At 60.6% G+C, this 16522-nt stretch overlaps 1 protein-coding gene across 6 annotated transcripts; it reads right to left on the reverse strand.

Moving 5' to 3' along the window:
- Nucleotides 1-192: 192 nt before the first annotated feature.
- FAM131C (family with sequence similarity 131 member C) lies at nucleotides 193-15873 on the reverse strand. 6 transcript variants are annotated; one of them, XM_037498582.2, is made up of 8 exons: nucleotides 15022-15100; nucleotides 14713-14744; nucleotides 5943-6058; nucleotides 5013-5048; nucleotides 4726-4819; nucleotides 2205-2387; nucleotides 1842-1952; nucleotides 193-1129 (listed from the first exon to the last, which is right to left on the reverse strand). In XM_037498582.2, exons 3-8 carry the CDS (start codon nucleotides 6024-6026, stop codon nucleotides 849-851), a joined length of 789 nt encoding a protein of 262 aa, XP_037354479.1. In that variant the 5' UTR covers nucleotides 6027-6058; nucleotides 14713-14744; nucleotides 15022-15100; the 3' UTR covers nucleotides 193-848. The 6 variants fall into 6 exon arrangements, with proteins under 6 accessions (XP_037354479.1, XP_037354478.1, XP_054547377.1 ...); XM_037498581.2 differs by lacking the exons at nucleotides 14713-14744; nucleotides 15022-15100 and adding an exon at nucleotides 15841-15873; XM_054691402.1 differs by lacking the exon at nucleotides 15022-15100 and having other exon boundaries at nucleotides 14713-14944.
- Between the last annotated feature and the right edge of the window lie 649 nt (nucleotides 15874-16522).

Raw genomic sequence — 16522 nt, forward strand, 5'->3', positions numbered from 1 at the left:
TGCCAGGCAAGGCGAGGTCCCAGCCGGGTCTGCTTGTCCTCACGCATAAGCAGGACCCACTGACCAGTTACCTACAGCCCAGCCCCAGCCTCCCAGCTGAACAGAGCAGAGAGGTGGGAGTCCACCGTTTCGGGCATCCTTCATGGGGACACTCCTAGCTGGGCAGCAGCAGGTTGACCAGATGCATGTGTATTGGGGGGTAGGCCCCTTCCCTAAGTTCCTGTAGCCTTCACCCCCAGGGGCCCAAGAATACACCTTCCCCTGCAGAGACCAGGCCAAGTTCATCCAGGGTGAATCCACCAATTTAATGTCTTTAGAGAACCTTCGGGGAGATGGGGCGGGGCGCAGAGAAGGGGAGCTGGGCCCCCAGGGTTCAGAGAGCAAGGGGCAGACAGACCTTTCAAGGAGACAGGTCTCTGTGTGATGACAGCTGAGGGGCAGATATTTAGCTACCAGAAGAGGCTACCCCACCTCTGATGGGGGGGCAGAAGCACAGAGGGAGGGGCGAGGGGCTGAGCCAGGGGTCAAGGCAGGGTCCCCAGGCCCCAATCCCAGGGGATCTCTCAGGCCCTTCCGTGCTTGTCTGCCTGGGGGTCTGGCCGTCACCTCCTCCAGGTGACCAGCCCTGGTGTCTGCAGAGCCCTCGAGCTCCCTGAGGGCAGGGGCCTGCAGGGGGAGGTGCCCACCTGAGCCAGGTACAGAAGGAGGCACAGATGGTCCACAGGAGTGCCGGCCCGTCCTGCCGCCCTCACCCGCCTGCCCTGGGGGCCCAGGGATGCCGGGCCCGGGAACACCTGGGCTGCCCACCAGGTGAAGTCATGGTGTCTGCGGCTTGGGGCACAGCCCCCTCAGTTATAGAACACCTCGTCCTCCTCCTCCAAGAGGGAGCCGCTGTCCACCGAGGGGAGCGAGCCCTGCAGGTGGGCCCCACCCTCAGGCCCCGGGGCCCCTGGCAGCCGCCTCCGATGCTGCTGTTGGGGACTGGAGGGCTGGGGTCCGGCCGCTGTGATGGAGGGCTCCTCGGCTGAGGGCCAGTCGGGGGAGAGGCCGGGGGAGGAGAAGGCCAGGAGGCTATCATCCTGCGAGGGGCGGCTCAGAAGGCTGTCCTGAAGGTAGATGCTCTCCAGGTCTGGAAAACCAAGGGGGACACTGAGTGATGGAGCCCTAAGCTGCTCCTTTCCCGGGGTGCCAGGGAGAGTCAGGGCAGGAGACCTGCCTCCAAATGCTGCTGTCACTCCTGAGCTGTGTGACTTTGGGCAAATTAGCAAACCTTTTTGTGCCCCAGTTTCTCCCAGGGGTCTCGGGTGTGGAAGGAGCACCTGGTGAGTGCTGGAGCGTGCAGACTTCCCATCACACCCTCCGTGACAGGGTCAGAGGGAGGACTGATGGAGACACGGCGATGCGGCATCACCCAGGAGCTGGGCTCCTCGAAGCCCCTCATGGAACCTGGGCCTCCCAGGGGTGCTTGGGGTTAGGTTCAGAACCTGGCTGTCACGCCTCTAGGGGCCATCTGAGGCCAGTTTCTCAGTGCCTCAGTTTCCCTTACTTGTCAAATGGAGATAACAGGATCTACTTCCTGGAGCTGTTGTGAGGATGTGTGTGGAACCACGCATGTAAAACCTGGTACGATAACTACATGATCCACACTACCCAGCGCCTGAGTGTGCGCGCCCTTATGCTTGGGCACTCCTGGGGGCACGGGCAGGACAAGGGTCACAGCCCCATATCACAGATGAGGAACTGAGGCTGATCTGAGGGAAGGGGGGCTTGTCTGCGGTCCCCTGGGGGCAGAGCAGACACCCAGCTATACCCACCCAGCCCTGGCACCCACAGAGCTGTACCCTGCAGCTGGATCATGTCCTGGGGGCTGTTCTCGGGGTAGAGGTCCTCATCATCCAGCGATGACCAGGCACTCAGCGTGGCCTCCGTGATGGCAAACTGCTCAGCCACCCCTGTGGGCACAGTGAGACTGGGGTTCAGAGTGGGGATCTGGCCAGATAATCTGGGGGGTTAGTAGGTTCTCGGGACTGCCCAATCAGGTCCCTGGGGTCAGGGGTGCCCACCCCATGCCCCTCCCAACCCATATTACTATCTTCTTTGCCCAGACCATACCCCTGAAGTGGTGATTCTGGGTCCCCCAAGGACCAGAGAGAGCCCCAGCCAATCCTTGGCCCTGAGCCCCCCGCCCTCACCCCAATACTGACCTGCAGCAAAGCGGGCCTCACGCAGCTCATCTGGGAGGCAGCAGTAATGCTCGTCATCCACGGGGGACAGCTCCCAGCCCGACCGCTGTGCACTCCAGCCCTTCCACTCAATGAGGTGGGCCACGCGGCCGCGAGCCATGGCTGTGGGCTTGGTGATGTGGTCCTTGATGCTCTGCACCACCCCTGGGGGCGTGGAGGGCAGCTGGGTGACTCCCTGACAAGGCCTGGCTTGCGCCCCCCAACACCCTAGGCCCACCCCGTGGCCTGTACCTATCCAGTGCCTGTGTCCTAAAGCCCCACACCCTCCTGTGCCCTGTGCCTGCCCAACTCCTCAGGTCTGGTCAATGCCTGCGCCCACTCCCCACCCCCAAGCCCTTGGGCATCCCTCACTTTGGTGCTCTCCAGCTGTTCTTCTTGCATCCTGCTCCCAGTCACCTCTTGTTGCTTCTTTGCCAGACCTGTTGCACCCTCATTTCCTTTGGGGTCAGATCTTCTGCCCAAGGAGATCATTCAAGGATCCCCCCCCCTTTAATTAGCAAGTCCCCAGAGAGCTTCCCCTGGGCCAGCTCTGCTGCAGTGAGACCTGTGGGTGCAGCAGGGAGGGACGGTGTCCAGGTAGAGGTGGCCTAGAGGAGGGCTTCAGCGCAGGTCAGCTTGGGCAGATGGAGGTGGTTTCAGGGAGGATGAAGGCAGTGAAGGGCCTGGGGTGAGTCCAGAACACTGGGGCGAGGTGGGGGTAGCACCAGGACTGGGTGGTGGGAGAGGCTGGGGAGCGTTTCAGGGTCCAGATTATGGGCTGAGAGGGTCAGGCTAGGGGCTCTGACATTCCCTCAGAGCAATGGGGAGCCACAGCAGGGTAATGAGCAGGAGAGGGACAGGGCAGATCTGTCATTTGGGAAGGACATTCTAACTCAAAGGTGGATACAGGAGCCACTGGGGTCACTGGAGGGATGCAGCAGGAGATAGGACGGAGCTGGGCGGATGGGTTGTAAGGAGTGGACCAGCTGAATGTGGAAGGTGACAGTGTCAAGGATGACTCAGCATCTCCTTTAACCAAGGCTGGGGAGACAGTGCCAGGAGGCACTGGGGTCCCTAAAGCCACGATGTGAGTCACAGCAGTATTTATTTATTTTTATTGTTACTATTTTTAAGGATTGATTTATTTATGCATATAAGAACTGAGGTGTAGGCCAGAGGTGCGGGGGGTGAGACGATTCACCAGAGACAGAGTGGGAAGCAGAACAGGCAGATCTACTGAAATACACTGCTGAAGGGAGCAGTGGGGAGACAGGAGAGGTCTGCTGCACCATGTGGGTGTCTCCCTGGCTGGGGATCAAACTTGTGCTGCAGTGGCTGGCAATAGTTTGATAGTGCTGTGTCTTTAACCCCTGTGCCACCAGGGAGGCCCAGTCACAATAATATTTAAGCAAGATGATGTATCTGAGGACTCCCTGGTGGCACAGGGGCAGCCACTGCAGCATGAGTTTGATCCCTAGCCAGGGAGCTACCCCCATGGCGCAGCAGACCTCTCCTGACTCGCCCGCTGCTCCCCTCAGCAGTGTACTTCAATCAATCTGCCTGTTCTGCTCCCCACTCTGTCTCTGGTGAATCCTCTCACCACTGCACCTCTGGCCTCTGCCTCAGTTCTTGAATGTATAAATAAATAAACAAAAATAATATATATTTTTAAAGACGACATATCTACCAACGAAGCTAGTATAAGGAACAGGAACAGCAGAGGTGAGGTGGGGAGAGCCCCTCCTCTGTGGGACCTGTGGGCCCTCAGACAGGGCTTTTGGAGGAGCTGGCTCCAGTGGTGGCTGGAGGGAAGGGCCTTTGGAAGCAGGAAAGGGCACAGGCAAAGGGGGGGGCCTCCTGAGGAGGGACGAGGTACATGCACCAGAACTGTGAGCAGAGGCTGGTAGCTGAGAAGGACCTGGAAGATGCTTTCCCAGCCTGCATGGCCATTCCCAAGTGCCCACACGTCCACCTTGCTCTGGAGACCTGCCTTTAGCGAGAGTGAGCCGCCTCCCCTCCCGCAGAAGTGCCTGGGGGGCGCAGAGGCCTCCCTCGGGCTGGCCCAGGATGGCAGAATCAGCCCCTGGCCTCCAAGAGTGCAAATTCTACAGTGTAGAGCACCCTGCAGGCTCGGGCTGAGAAAACCACAGTTGTTCCACATGCCTGTCTTTGCCTGGCTCCGTCCCCTGCTCCATCCTGCACCCCATTCCTAGAGGTTGCCCTTGAAAATAACCCCTCAATACATCACCCTCACAGTTCCCAGCTCGGGTTCCCAGGAACCCCACCCAAGAGGGCAGAGTGGCAGGTTTCATTTGCTGTCTGGGGCCACCCCTTCAGCTCTCCGCAGAACCCAGCAATGGAGCCCACGGCAGCCTGGTGCTGAGGAGTTGCTGAGCTCAAAGGCTGCACCCCTTCCAGTTACCCTCAGCTGGCCCTCCCAGAGGCTGGTGGCTAAGGTGGACCCCGCGGACCCCCAGGGCAGGAGAAGGCAGCTGGGGCCTACCCACGAGGGACGAGGTGGCCAGGGCTGCCACGTTGTAGTTGCTGGAGCAGGACCTGGAGTCTGACAGGTAGCCATTGGTGGTCTGGAAGCACCTCTGCAGGAAGGGAGGAGCAGGGTCTGCCGCGTCCCTCCACCCCTCCTCATGCTCCCCAGGCTCATGCCGCCTCCCACAGGACCGAATCCTCCTCCCCGGGGGCAGCAGGACGTGTGCCCAGGCTGCACACAGCAGACAAGGCCGTGGGGTCATCTGGGGTTGGCTGGGCTGGGGGACAGGCAGGTGCACTGACCTGCCAAGGATCCCAACAGAAATCCATCTGTTTGTCCTAAAATAAGAGGAGAAAGAGGCAGATGGCAGAGCTCGGGAACCCGGGGCTGGGGTGGGGGTGCAGGGGTCCATGAAGGCGGGGTCTGCCACTCACTGGCCGGGCCCTGACCCCTTGGCATGCAGCCATCGCAGCTGGGGGCAATGGCGGCTCTATTGGGAGGGGCGGCGTGGTGGGGGGCAGTCTGGGCAGGGCTGGAGCTGTGACTACCACTTCCACCTGGCTGTTCTTGGGCTGGCAGCCTAACCAGCTCCTTCTCCTGTAGACGGTGACAACATCTACCTCCCGGTCATGGTGGTATAGAAGTGACATGACATAGTGCCTGGCACAACAGCTAGGTACAGCGTGTGCCCACGGACACACACACATGCACACACATGCACACAGTACAGATCACGTACACATCCCACGCGAGATAATTACATCAGCTGGTAGACTCAAGCCACAACTTCTGGGGTGAGCGTGGCAATGATGCACCCATCTGGCCCGCGGCCCTCCGCCCCTGCAAGCTCTTCCTAATCCACCTGGACTGAGAATTCTAGTCCTTTCGCTCTCCAGAGGAAGCTAAAGGAGTCCCAGCTGGTAATGGTTATCTGCAAGGCTGTTAATTTGAGCGGGAAGACCCTCCGGGTGGGCTCTGTTTTCTGAAGAAGCCAGGTCGAGGGCTTAGATGTCTAAGTCAGACCTTCCTCCAGCTGACAACTGACCTACCGAACCTTCTGGGCCCTGTCCCACAGGAAGTAGTCCAGGGAGGGAGGGAAGGGCACTGGAGAGGTTTCTGAGCCACGCGGGGTGGGGGGTGGTGGGGGGTGGTGGTGGTGGGGCGTGGCTGGGGACAGCTCAGAGGCCAGGGCCCAGGCAGGGGTGAGGCGGGCCTGCAGGGGGAGCACTTACCTTGCTAGTGACGTGATCTGGAGCAACCATGGCTGGGTGGCCGGCGGGCAAGTCTGGGCTGAGGGGGCCTGTGCCCTGCGGCATGGGGCAGTCTTTGTGGGCACTTGTGAACAGATCTGGAAATAAGGATGACAGGACGGACTCAGGAAGGCCCAGCGCTCTCTTCCAGCCGCCCCGAGAGGCGGGCCTCCTCCGGGCGTCCATCGCGATGCCCACCCAGGGCCCTTTGCAGGAAGCAGACCCAGGCTCACGGGGCAGCATCTGGCCAGACCGCCTCCCGCCTGGCCTCCTCAGCGGGAATGAGTTGCCCGTCTGCTGGTTACTCCATTTTCACTAATTCCAGGACCCACGCTCCACATTTTTTGACCACATGGAGGCCTCTGAACCAAGTCTCCTACGTCCCATTAACTCCCCAAGTTTTTGCTTCTCTCCTGGCCCAGCTAAGATGCCTGGCATCCCGGCAGGCCCTCCTTTGCAGATGCCCTGGGCGCTCCACCCTCCGCCCCTGCGCTTAGACGAGCAGGCTATGTCGCTGGAGGGGGTGCTGGCCTGTTGGTTCACACAGGATGCAGCTGGGGTCCTTCCATGTTCCTCTGGAAGCCTCTGAAAAGCATTTTGCTATTCTTCCCACCGTGAATCACGGCCCTTCCTGCATCTTTGTCCACACCACCTGCTTTCCCTCCTGCTGCAGCCAGAGAGCTCTGCCGAGAAGGGTCCATTTCTCTCCCCACCTTGGCCTGCACTGGGGCAGCTGTGAAGCCTCTTCTCTCAAGGACTCTGCCTCACCGCTGGGCCACCCCCACCTCCCACTTCCCTGCAGGCCCTCACCCATCCCTCTGCCCCTTCATGGCCAGACAGGGAGACGCTGTGCCGACCTCTGCTTCCTGTCTCCCGTTCCCAGCAGCCCTTCATTAGACAGCCCTTGGCAAGTAGCCAGAAGCCTCCCTGTGGCCAAGTGCAGAGTCTTCTCCAGGCCCACCTTTCAGGCCTCTCAGCCTACCCGGAGGCCCCACCCCGCCCTCCTATCCCTCTTGGTCACTCCCATCTCCTGGCTCCCCTGCCACCTCACTGGTTGCTTCCCATCCCCTTGGGGCTTCTCCTTCCTTATCCATCTGCCCCCAGCTGCTCCCAGGCCTGCTCCCACCATCTCTCCCCAGGGGATCTCGCCCACAGGTGCCCACATTTGCACCTGCAGTGCTGAATTTCCAGCTCCCTATGTGAATGCTCAACAGGTGCCTCAGCTGGGTGCCTCCTCCTCCACTTCCCCAACTTTAGATGTGCTGCAGGCCTCCCCAAGCTGAAGGGTTGGTATTAAAAATCCAGGAGCTGCCTGGGAGTCCCCCAGTTCCTTCCAGCCATCCAGCAAATCCTGCCGCCTCTCTCAAACCTCCACCCCAGATGTATCCCTCTCGTCCCCACTGCTGCCCACATAGGACCTCTCCTGCATCCTTGCCAAGCCTCGAGCCCGAGGTCCACTATGCACCCAGCAGCTCCAAGACTTTACCTTCCAGGTCAGACTGTCTTTGCTTAAAAGCCTCACAAGTCCCTTCTCCTGCCCTTTGAAGAGCCAGCCCCTGCTTTGGCCTTGGGGTCCTTCATGCCAGCTCACCGATTCCCACCCTCAGTCCCCAGCCTCTGCCTCGCTCACTGTCCTGGCCAAGCTGGCCTCCTGGCTGTCCCTGAATGGCCAAGCTTGTTCATTGTCCCTTCTGCTCCCTCTGCCTGGAACACTTTCTGCAGCTCATCATTCAGGTCTCCACTCAAGGTCACCTCCTCACAGAGGCCTTCCTTGACCACTCCATTCGATGCAGCCCTCCCTGTGCCCACACCGGTCACCCGTCCCTCCCCATCACCATCAGCTTCCTCTCAAGCAGCTATCACCTTCCTGTGTTTTTGCTAATTTAAACATCCAATCCCTCCCTCCACTGAGAATGGGAACACTTCGAGGAGAGAGACCACAGTGGCGCTGCCCAGTGCTCTGTCTCAGAGCCCAGGACACTGCCGGGCACTTAGCAGGCACACTGGGTGCACCCTCGGTGCCCATCACCTCACATGGTAGTTGCTGAGGGAATCAGCACATGGAACTGAACAGCTGGAATTGCCAGGCTGAGATCTTGGGCAGAATCGAAGAGGTCCTGGCCACCCCCAGCTTTATCTGGGAACACCCTAATCAATCATTTGATTAGTGCATTTATTTACTCTTGGATTCGTTCAAAAGTATTAGCTGCGGGCCTTCCCAGTGGCATAGGGGTTAAAGAGCATTATCAAGCTATTGGCCGCCACTGCTGCACAAGTTTGATCCCCAGCCGGCCAGGGAGCAACCCCCTCCTCTCACCCCCACATGGCAAGGCTCTGGCCAAGGGGTCACGTGGGGACACTGAGGATGAAGGAGCCAATTTTGAGTCTTGCCGGTACCCCCCCCAAGAGGGCTGCTGGCAGACAAGGAGACGCCTGAGAGGCTGGAGGGTGGAAAAGGGAGCAGGGAATGGAAGAGGTCAAGTTAGGTCAGCTCTCCCACCACAGGTGCTCTGCGGGGGGACAACCCCCCACAGCTCCCCGAGAACTCACACAGGAACTCGCTTCTCCTCCTCTCCCCGTTGCTCACTCCAGCCGCACCCTTGCTCTCCTGCTGATCCTCAGACACGCCCTGTGCGCTTCTGCCTCAGGGCCTTTGCACAGCCATTCCTGGCCTGTGCCTGGAGCTCTTTCCTCCCGGAGCTGCTGCGGGGTTCACACCCTCGCTCCATTCAGGACTCTACTCCAGCAAGCCCTCCCCCCGACCCACCCCGGGTGCCTTTCCTGTCACCCAGACCCGTCCTGCGCTTCACCCTCTTTGCTCTCCCCTCACCAGGCTCTCTGGGTGTTCCCTCCTTCGCCAGGTCTGTCTGCCAGGGAGCCTGGCGCACAGCGGGTGCTCATGTGGGGCTGGCTGCAGGATACAGGAGTGCATCTTTGGGGGCCTGCACCCCGAGGCCTCGGCCGTGGGCCAGTGGACCCGAGAGTGACAGATAAATGCAGAGGTCTCAGCCGTGTTTCCTGCAGTGCATCACGTCAGACTCCAGGTGTCAGAGAAGGGACCAGGGGAGGAGGTCAGGCTGGGAAAGAGCAGGCTGTGGTCTCAGGCTGGAGGGGGAGGGGAGAGCCCTTCGGGTGTGAAGTGAAGTTTTCATCCAAAATGGCCTGGACTTAGCATCTGGATGGATGATGCCAGGACCTGCCCAGGATCTGTTAGGGGCGGGCAGTTCTGGGAGGTCTGAGAGCTGGTCTGAAGCTGGGACTGGGAAAAAGGCGGGCGGAGCCAGGGTAGACACCCCCGTACCCTGAATTCAGAGCTGAGTGACCCAGGAGGGAAGAGCCGCAGGACATCTGGGATCAACGCGCCTCACTCTCTATCCTGACTCCTGCTGTGCAGCCCCAGGTGGTCCCGTCTCTCTGGGCTTCAGCGTCACCACACATGCAAGGGCCCCTCAGATTGTTCAAAGAATACACTGGGGGTGCATTCACTGGGTCATACCAGCCATGTACTAGGTTAAAATTTATACACACATATATATACATATATATACACACACACATATATATATAAACTAAATAGAAGAGACCGGAAACTATCAGTGCCCAAAGCAGTCAGGTTAAGGATCATTTCATAAAGCTTCTGTTTAAATTGCAGACACAGGGTCTCCCTGGTGGCGGAGGGGTTAAGGCGCAACCTATGAAGCTGTCCGCAGCCTCTGAAGCACAAGTTTGATCTCCAGCCAGGGAGCTACCCACATGGCACAGCAGACCTCTCCTGTCTCGCCCCCTGCTCCCCTCAGCAGTGTATTTCAGTCAGTCTGCCTGTTCTGCTCCCCACTCTGTCTCTGGTGAATCCTCTCACCCCCTGCACCTCTGGCCTGCACCTCAGCTCTTGAGTGCATAATTAAATAAATCTTTAAAAAAAATAAATTGCAGACACAAAGGCACGGTAGGAATTTTCTGTGTGCCATACAAGTGTCATGATTCCCCAATACCATGATGCAAAACACATGTCTTCCTCTGAGTTCCAGTCAAAAAAGTTGGAACTGGCAAGGCTAAGTCACCCCATCATGTACGAGTCGGGGTCCACCAAGAGGGGAACTTTGAGTGGTGCTGGAATATTTCCAGGGTCCCTGGCCATCCTGCAAAGCTGTTTTGGAGTCCTCCACCCCAGGCCAGGAGGACGGGGAGCAGCAGGGGGGAAGCTGGAAGGTGACGGGATGGCCGGAGGAGACGTGACTTGAACAAGGTCATTCGTCCAGATGGCTGTGGCCTTGGGAGGACTCCTGGATCCCAGTCCCCAGCCTCCCTGCCCCCCACCACCAAAGCTGCCTTCTCCCCCTGAGGACTTTGGCCCCGTGATGTCACAGGCTGGTTGCCATGGAGACGTCAGGTAATGAACCAGCCCAGGGTGAAATCACAGGCTGCTCTTCGCCCAGCTGGGACCAGTGGCCATGTCACCACCGGCAACTGGAAAAACACAGCGTTTCATGTAGGGTGGAGACTGGGGGACAGTCTGAGGGGACCCCTAAATCCTCCAGGCACCACTCTCTCCCCAGGGAGCTGTGGAGGTAACCCCTTCCTTTCCCAGGCCACTAACTACTCCTCTGACCTCAAGGTCTGTGCCCCCTTCTCAGACTTGCACCTCCCCCACATCCCTTGGACACTGAAGTGACAGGCCTGTGGTTGCCGTGACAACCAGGAGGGGCCATCTTGGTCCTTCAAGGAGAGGGGTGTCACCCAGGTGTCTCCTCCATCCTGCTGCCTTCAACCAGAGCTTCTCTGCTGCTTAAAAGTATGCTACCTGCACCAGCACCTCAGTTTGCTTTAGTATCCAACCACCCCGACAGTTCCTCCTGATGTCTAACCAGAAGCCCTCTTGCTGCAATGCACCCACGCTCGTTTTCTCTGCTTGCTCCTTGGCGAGTCTGCAGCAGAATCACTCCCGTGCCACTCCTTGAGTCCTCCAGCCCCTTTAGCTGTCCTTTGGGGCTCCAGGTCCCAATCCATTCGTCATTGTGGTTGCACTCTCCCCCCAGAGTGTCTCCTGGGGCTCTGCACCCCAGGGGGGCAGGGCGAGACCACAATTAACCCTGCTCTTTCCCAGTAGCTCAGGGAGGGTGAGCCTCCTCTTAAAATCACACAGTAACAAGCAGCAGCCTGGCCCACAGCCCCGTCAACACTGGTCTCTGGACCCTCTCGGGCTTCCCTCTGAGCTTCCCAGGACCCTGCCCCCCCGCAGTGAGAGGCAGCCCTCCCTCCAGGCTGCCGGGCACCGGCTCTGTCCTTGGCTCGAAGATAACACAGCGGGCAAATTCCCACCGTGGGTGTAAACCCGAGCTCTGCCCTGCCGGCTCCAGGCCTGTGGGCCTCAGGGCTCTCTTGTGTGAAATGAGGATGCTGGCACCCCTCGCTCGCTCAGCTGCCCGCTCAACTGTCTGGACGGGGCCACCATGAGGACGGGCACCTGCCACAGCCAGCACTTCACAATGGCTGCGCCCTCCCTCTCCCCTCCCAGACCTCAGGTCCTCTTTCTGCACCAGGGGACAAATCTCAGTCATCACTCCTCTGGTTCTGTGCCCAGGCCTGGAGCTGGCCCTGGGGGCCCGCAGAGGGTGAGTCCTCAGCCTCACCACCTGGGGAGTCACTGTCACGGCAGCAGACTGTCCCTCTGAGCTTGGCAGAGGCCTGGCCCGAGTGGACACAGAGCTCCTTGCTCCCCAGGACATGTGTTTATAGGCCCCCAGGGCCATAGTGCTGGCTTCATCAGTGAGTGGGCAGGCTGAGAATTGCCCAGAGGTCCCTTCCCAGTCCCAACCAAGGACAAAAGGAGATAACAGGTTCCTCTCCTGGGCCTTCCTCAGCTCCTTTCTGCTTCCTCAGCCAGTCTGTTGCCCAACCTTTTTGAATACCCTGATCTAGACTCACCTCCTCCAGGAAGCCTGCCCAGGTTTGCCTCAGCAGCCCTAATGAGGAAAGCATCACCTGCAGTGATTTGCTGCCACTTTTTACTGAATACCTACTATGTGTCAGGTGTTGTCCCTGGCCTTTTCATCTATTTTCTCTCATTGAATCCTTACAAGTCTGCAAACAGATACTGTTAGACACAGATGGGGCTCAGAGAGGTTCCATCACTTCTCAAGGTCACCAGCTAGTAAGTGACAGGGATGGGGCTCAAACCCAGGGCCCTCAGGCCACTTGTACATGCCGTGGAGACGTGTCCTGCCCCACCCCCTCCATTCCTCGGAGGGTGAGGGTGTGTCTCCTTCCTCAGACAATTGCTGAAGGGCCAGGCCCATGGACTCCTTCCACAGCCTTCTCGTAGTGCCCGGAGTGAGTCTCTGCTCACCAGGGTCACTGATTACTGCACTGGGGTGGCGGTGGGCAGGCCCAGCAGGCTCTGGGCAGGCGGCTCTGCTCTGTCCCTGTAGGGTTGTGCCTTCTCCCAGATGCAATCAGAAGTCTGACCTTCCAGAATAAAATTCTCAGTCTCCAACTTTGGCTCTCATGACTGCCCCCATGTCTGGTGCACAGGAGACCCCCAGGCTGGGGCCAGAGGGCTGGGCAGGTGGTCTGGGAGAGAGGGCTGGGCAGGAGGGCTCAGGCAGAGAGGTTCTGGTGCCAGGGGTATGGGGTGGGCACTGAGAGACCCCCGAGGAGAGAGCAGGGGGTACTGCCACCAACTCACCCTTCTCCATACAGACTACCCCTAGTGGCAGGACAAAGCCCCAATCAGGTACGAGCCCCTGGAGTTATTCTAGAAGGTTCGTTTTTGAAAGCCCTGGCCACGCTCTCTCTCCGTGTGGGGGACAGAAGGAAGCGAGGGCAGGGCTGCCCGCTCAGGCGTGGGGCTCGCACAGACCTGAGGCTCGCACAGACCTGGGGCTCGCACAGACCTGGGGCTCGCACAGACCTAGACTCACATCCTGCTCTGTCCTGGCTGTGTGACCTCGGGGAAGACTCCTCCCGCCTCTGAGCCCCAGGCCCCCCTCCCAGGGTTGAATGAGGACTAACTAGGTCAGGAGAGTAAAGGCTCAGCCTGGCTCTGGATAAGCACCCGGCAAAGATAACTTAGGAATAGACAATGAACACAAAACAGCTCCTGGAAATGGCATTTGTTGCCTGAATCTGTTGCCAAACGTTTCCCCTTGTCCTCAGCACCTCAAGTGCTGCCTCTTTTCTCGTGAGGCAGGATGGGAGCCTCTAGCGCTTCCTCTTCCCCAGCCAAGAGGGTCTGGATAACCACAACAGTCAGCTGTTACACTTTCAAACACTCACTACGCACCAGGTAGTGGTCTGAGTACTCAACACTGATTAGGTCATGTAACCCCACCTCTCCCCAGCAGCCCCAGACATCCATACTGGCGTTACCCCATTTTAGAGACAAGAACACTAAGGTTAGAAAACTGAGGTCACAGGGTTAGTGGGTGATAGAGCAGTTTTGCACAGTCGCCTGTCATGCCAGGCACGGAGAAGCTGGCTGCTGGGATGGGTGGCTGTACCTGAGGTTTGGGGTTAAACTAGGGTGACCTCACCTGTGTGTACAGTGTGGGCATCGGCCTGAGGCTCCAACCCAGGGCCTGGCTTCAGGCTATGTACTGGATCCGGGGAATCCCCCCTTGGAAAAAGGGGGCTCTAATTAGCAATTCGTGCAGGCTGGGGGCCAGGTGCGGCTCAGAAGCTGCCGCTGGAGGAGCAGGCCAGGAGGCACCAGAGCTGAGGGCTGGCTGGGTGGTGCAGAGGCCCAGGGCCCAGGCTCTGGGGTCAGTGTGCTGGGTTCAAACCCTGCCTCCGTTTCTTAGCTCTGTGGCCCTGGGCAAGTCAGTCAACTCCTCTGCTCAGTTTCTCCATCTGTAAAACGGGGACTTGAACAGCACACACCCCAAGCTAGCTAATTGTGTGCAAGCAGGAAGGACTATGCTGTGAGCACTCAGAGGGCATCAGTGACGATTAGAAGGGCGAGTGACCTCCACTCTGAGGATTGGTCAGGAGCCATGGTCATCCTCTCCTGGGCTGGGACGGGGCGTTGGGAGCCTTAGTCCTCACACCACCCCCTGTGACCTCTGCAAGCACCCCTTCCTCCCCAGACTCCATGCAGTGGGTCTGCAGCTCACAGCCAGTTCCCGAGTGCCCCGCGTGGGATAGCCTGGTGGTGGGGCAGAGACACAGTCGCCAAGGAAACACCAGATCCCAGATCCCCCACACACACCCTTTCTGGGCTTCTAGAAACACACAGGGGAGTTGTCACTCCTAAAGAATCCAAAACACACCTCGCTTTTAGAACTACATGTCCCTTGGGGCCTCCCTGGCGGCACAAGGGGTTAAGCACCACACTCTGAAGCAATTCGCAGCCTCTGCAGCACGAGTTCGATCCCTGGCTGGCCAGGGAGCAACCCACATGGCGCAGCAGACCTCTCCTGTCTCGCCCGCTGCTCCCCTTGGCAGTGTATTGCCTGTTCTGTTCCCCACTCTGTCTCTGGTGAATCCTCTCACCACCCCCCCACACCTCTGGCCTGTACCCCAGCTCTTGTATGCATAAATAAATAAATCTTTAAAAAAAAAACCAACTACACATCTCTCTGGTGGGGGCCTCCCAAAGCAGGTGCCATGCAGGGGTCATCTCCACTGGTTGCCCAGCATGTACAGTGTCTGGCACACCGTGGGTGTCACGTTAGCACCAGCTAGTGAATGAATAAGTGAGCGAACCTCACACAGCCTGAGCTGGCCCCCTCCGGAAACATCCTGAGCCACTTACCTGAATGTCCCACGTGGACTGGTGAGCGAGTCCTTAGAGACAGAGAAGGGGCTGGGCTCCTGCAAGTTCCCCCAGGAAAAGGTCCCCTCCAGGGCCCACCCTGGCCTCCCTGAGGCCTGTTCACCCCCCCACAACTGCGTAAGCCATAAGGGGTGATGGGTTGGGTGGTGACTCCCCAGGGCCCAGTGGTTAGTTAGTGGGTTTGGCTGTAGCCTGTAGAGCCGAGCCAATGGCCCAGTTACCCCCATCCCACCCCAGCTCCCTGGTCCTGCTCGGGGCAAGCCTGGCTGGGGGGATGGCCTAACTCACAGCCGTCTAAACGTTTCTCAGCAGCCTGTTAAGGAAGCCGGTGGAGGGTTCCAGAGACCAACGTGCCCATCCCCCAGGCTCTGTGTGAGACATCCCCGGCACCCCCACCCAAGGCAACTCACTCTAGCTCCCCCCAATACCACCCTGGGGAGACCATGGCACTGGGACACCGGAGGAGAGCTCGAGAGTGGGTCGGGGATGCTTTTAAAGCCCAGAGACAAAGGCCAGGGGTTACTGGGAACACGAGCTGTGTCTGTCCCTTGCTGTCCCCTGACCAATTGGGGGTGGGGATGAGGAGTTAGGGGTGTGGGTGGGGGACAGAGATCCTTCCTTATAACCTGTTCACCCCCAAGGACCCCCTCCTGCCAATGGGGTTCAGGGACTCTGGAGACAGTGTCATGGGATAAGGAGAGAGAAGGGGGGGTCAGGGCGTTGAGTTAGCAAGGCCTGTGTTTGGGGGTGTGTGGGAAGGCGAGTCAGCTTGCTCTCCCTGAGCTCCCCAAGTCCTCCCAGGGAAGCCAGGGACACCCAGAAGCCGGCTCCCCCGCCAGGCACACTGCCGGGGGCGTGTGGCTGTCCCGCGACCCAGCCTCCGGCCACCTGCCTGGGTGTGGCTCCAGGCTGGCCCCGGAGGGGGTGACCTCCCGGCCCCCCATCCCCGGCCCCTGGGACTCTGCGGCGGTGGCGTGGGGGTGCGGCTGGGCCAGGAAGAGGGGTCGCCCCCACCCCCACCGCAGCGCACCCCACCCCTAGGACACACGCGCGCCCTCGGCGCGGGGCTCCCCCCGCCCCCCGCCCCCCCCGCCGCGGCGCCCTCACCTCGCGACACGCAGGAGCCCATCACGGGGCCGCGGGGCCGGGCCGCTGCGCCCGGGGTGCGTCGGGCCGCGGGGCGCTCATGTCTCCGCCGGCCCGGGCTCGCGGGGCGCGGGGGGCCGGCGGGCAGGGGTCCGGGGGCGCCGCTCGGCCGCTGCTCCCGCCGGGTCGGCCCCGCGTCCTCGCGCCCCGCGCCGTCCCCGCCCCGCCGCGCCGGGCTCGCCTCGCGCCGCCGCCTCCCGCGCCGCGCCCGCTCCTGCTCGGCTCCGGCTCCGGCTCCTGCCAGCCGCGGGGAGCACGGCGGGCGGGGGGACCCGGGGGACCGCGCGCCCCGAGCCGGAGCAGCGGGAGCGCGAGGGGCCCCGCCCCGCCCCCCCGCCCCGCCCCGCCCCGGCCGCGCCGCCCACGCGCCGGCACCTGTTGCGGAGGCTCCGCGGGGGGGGGCGGGGGGGGCGTCGGGAGGGCCTGGGGAGTCGGGGGGGCCGCGGGGGGCGAGAGCCGGGACCCGCTGACCGCCGGCCGCCCGCGCCCCTGGCGACCGGCCTGAAGGTCAGGGACGGGGGCGGCGGGCGGGAGACTCCGCGGCGCTGGGGCCGGCGTCGTGGGGCGAGGGGGGCGCGCGGAGGACGCGCAGACGCGGGGTCACCGCAGCAGAGACTCCTGGGGCGCGGGGCTCCGCGGGCCC

This window comes from Talpa occidentalis, unplaced genomic scaffold, assembly GCF_014898055.3.
Source record: "Talpa occidentalis isolate TD23 unplaced genomic scaffold, MPIMG_talOcc4v2.1 talOcc4.9, whole genome shotgun sequence".
Lineage (NCBI taxonomy): Eukaryota > Metazoa > Chordata > Mammalia > Eulipotyphla > Talpidae > Talpa > Talpa occidentalis.

Bases quoted from the DNA above. Each gene is read 5' to 3' on its own strand.
- FAM131C (XM_037498579.2), bottom strand. From the start codon at position 6,661: ATGGACCCTTCTCGGCAGAGCTCTCTGGCTGCAGCAGGAGGGAAAGCA. The intron at 6,059-6,612 runs GTGGTGTGGACA...CCTTATTTCCAG, and splicing joins TGCAGCAGGAGGGAAAGCAG to ATCTGTTCACAAGTGCCCAC. The intron at 1,953-2,204 runs GTCAGTATTGGG...CTGTGCCCACAG, and splicing joins TGAGGCCCGCTTTGCTGCAG to GGGTGGCTGAGCAGTTTGCC.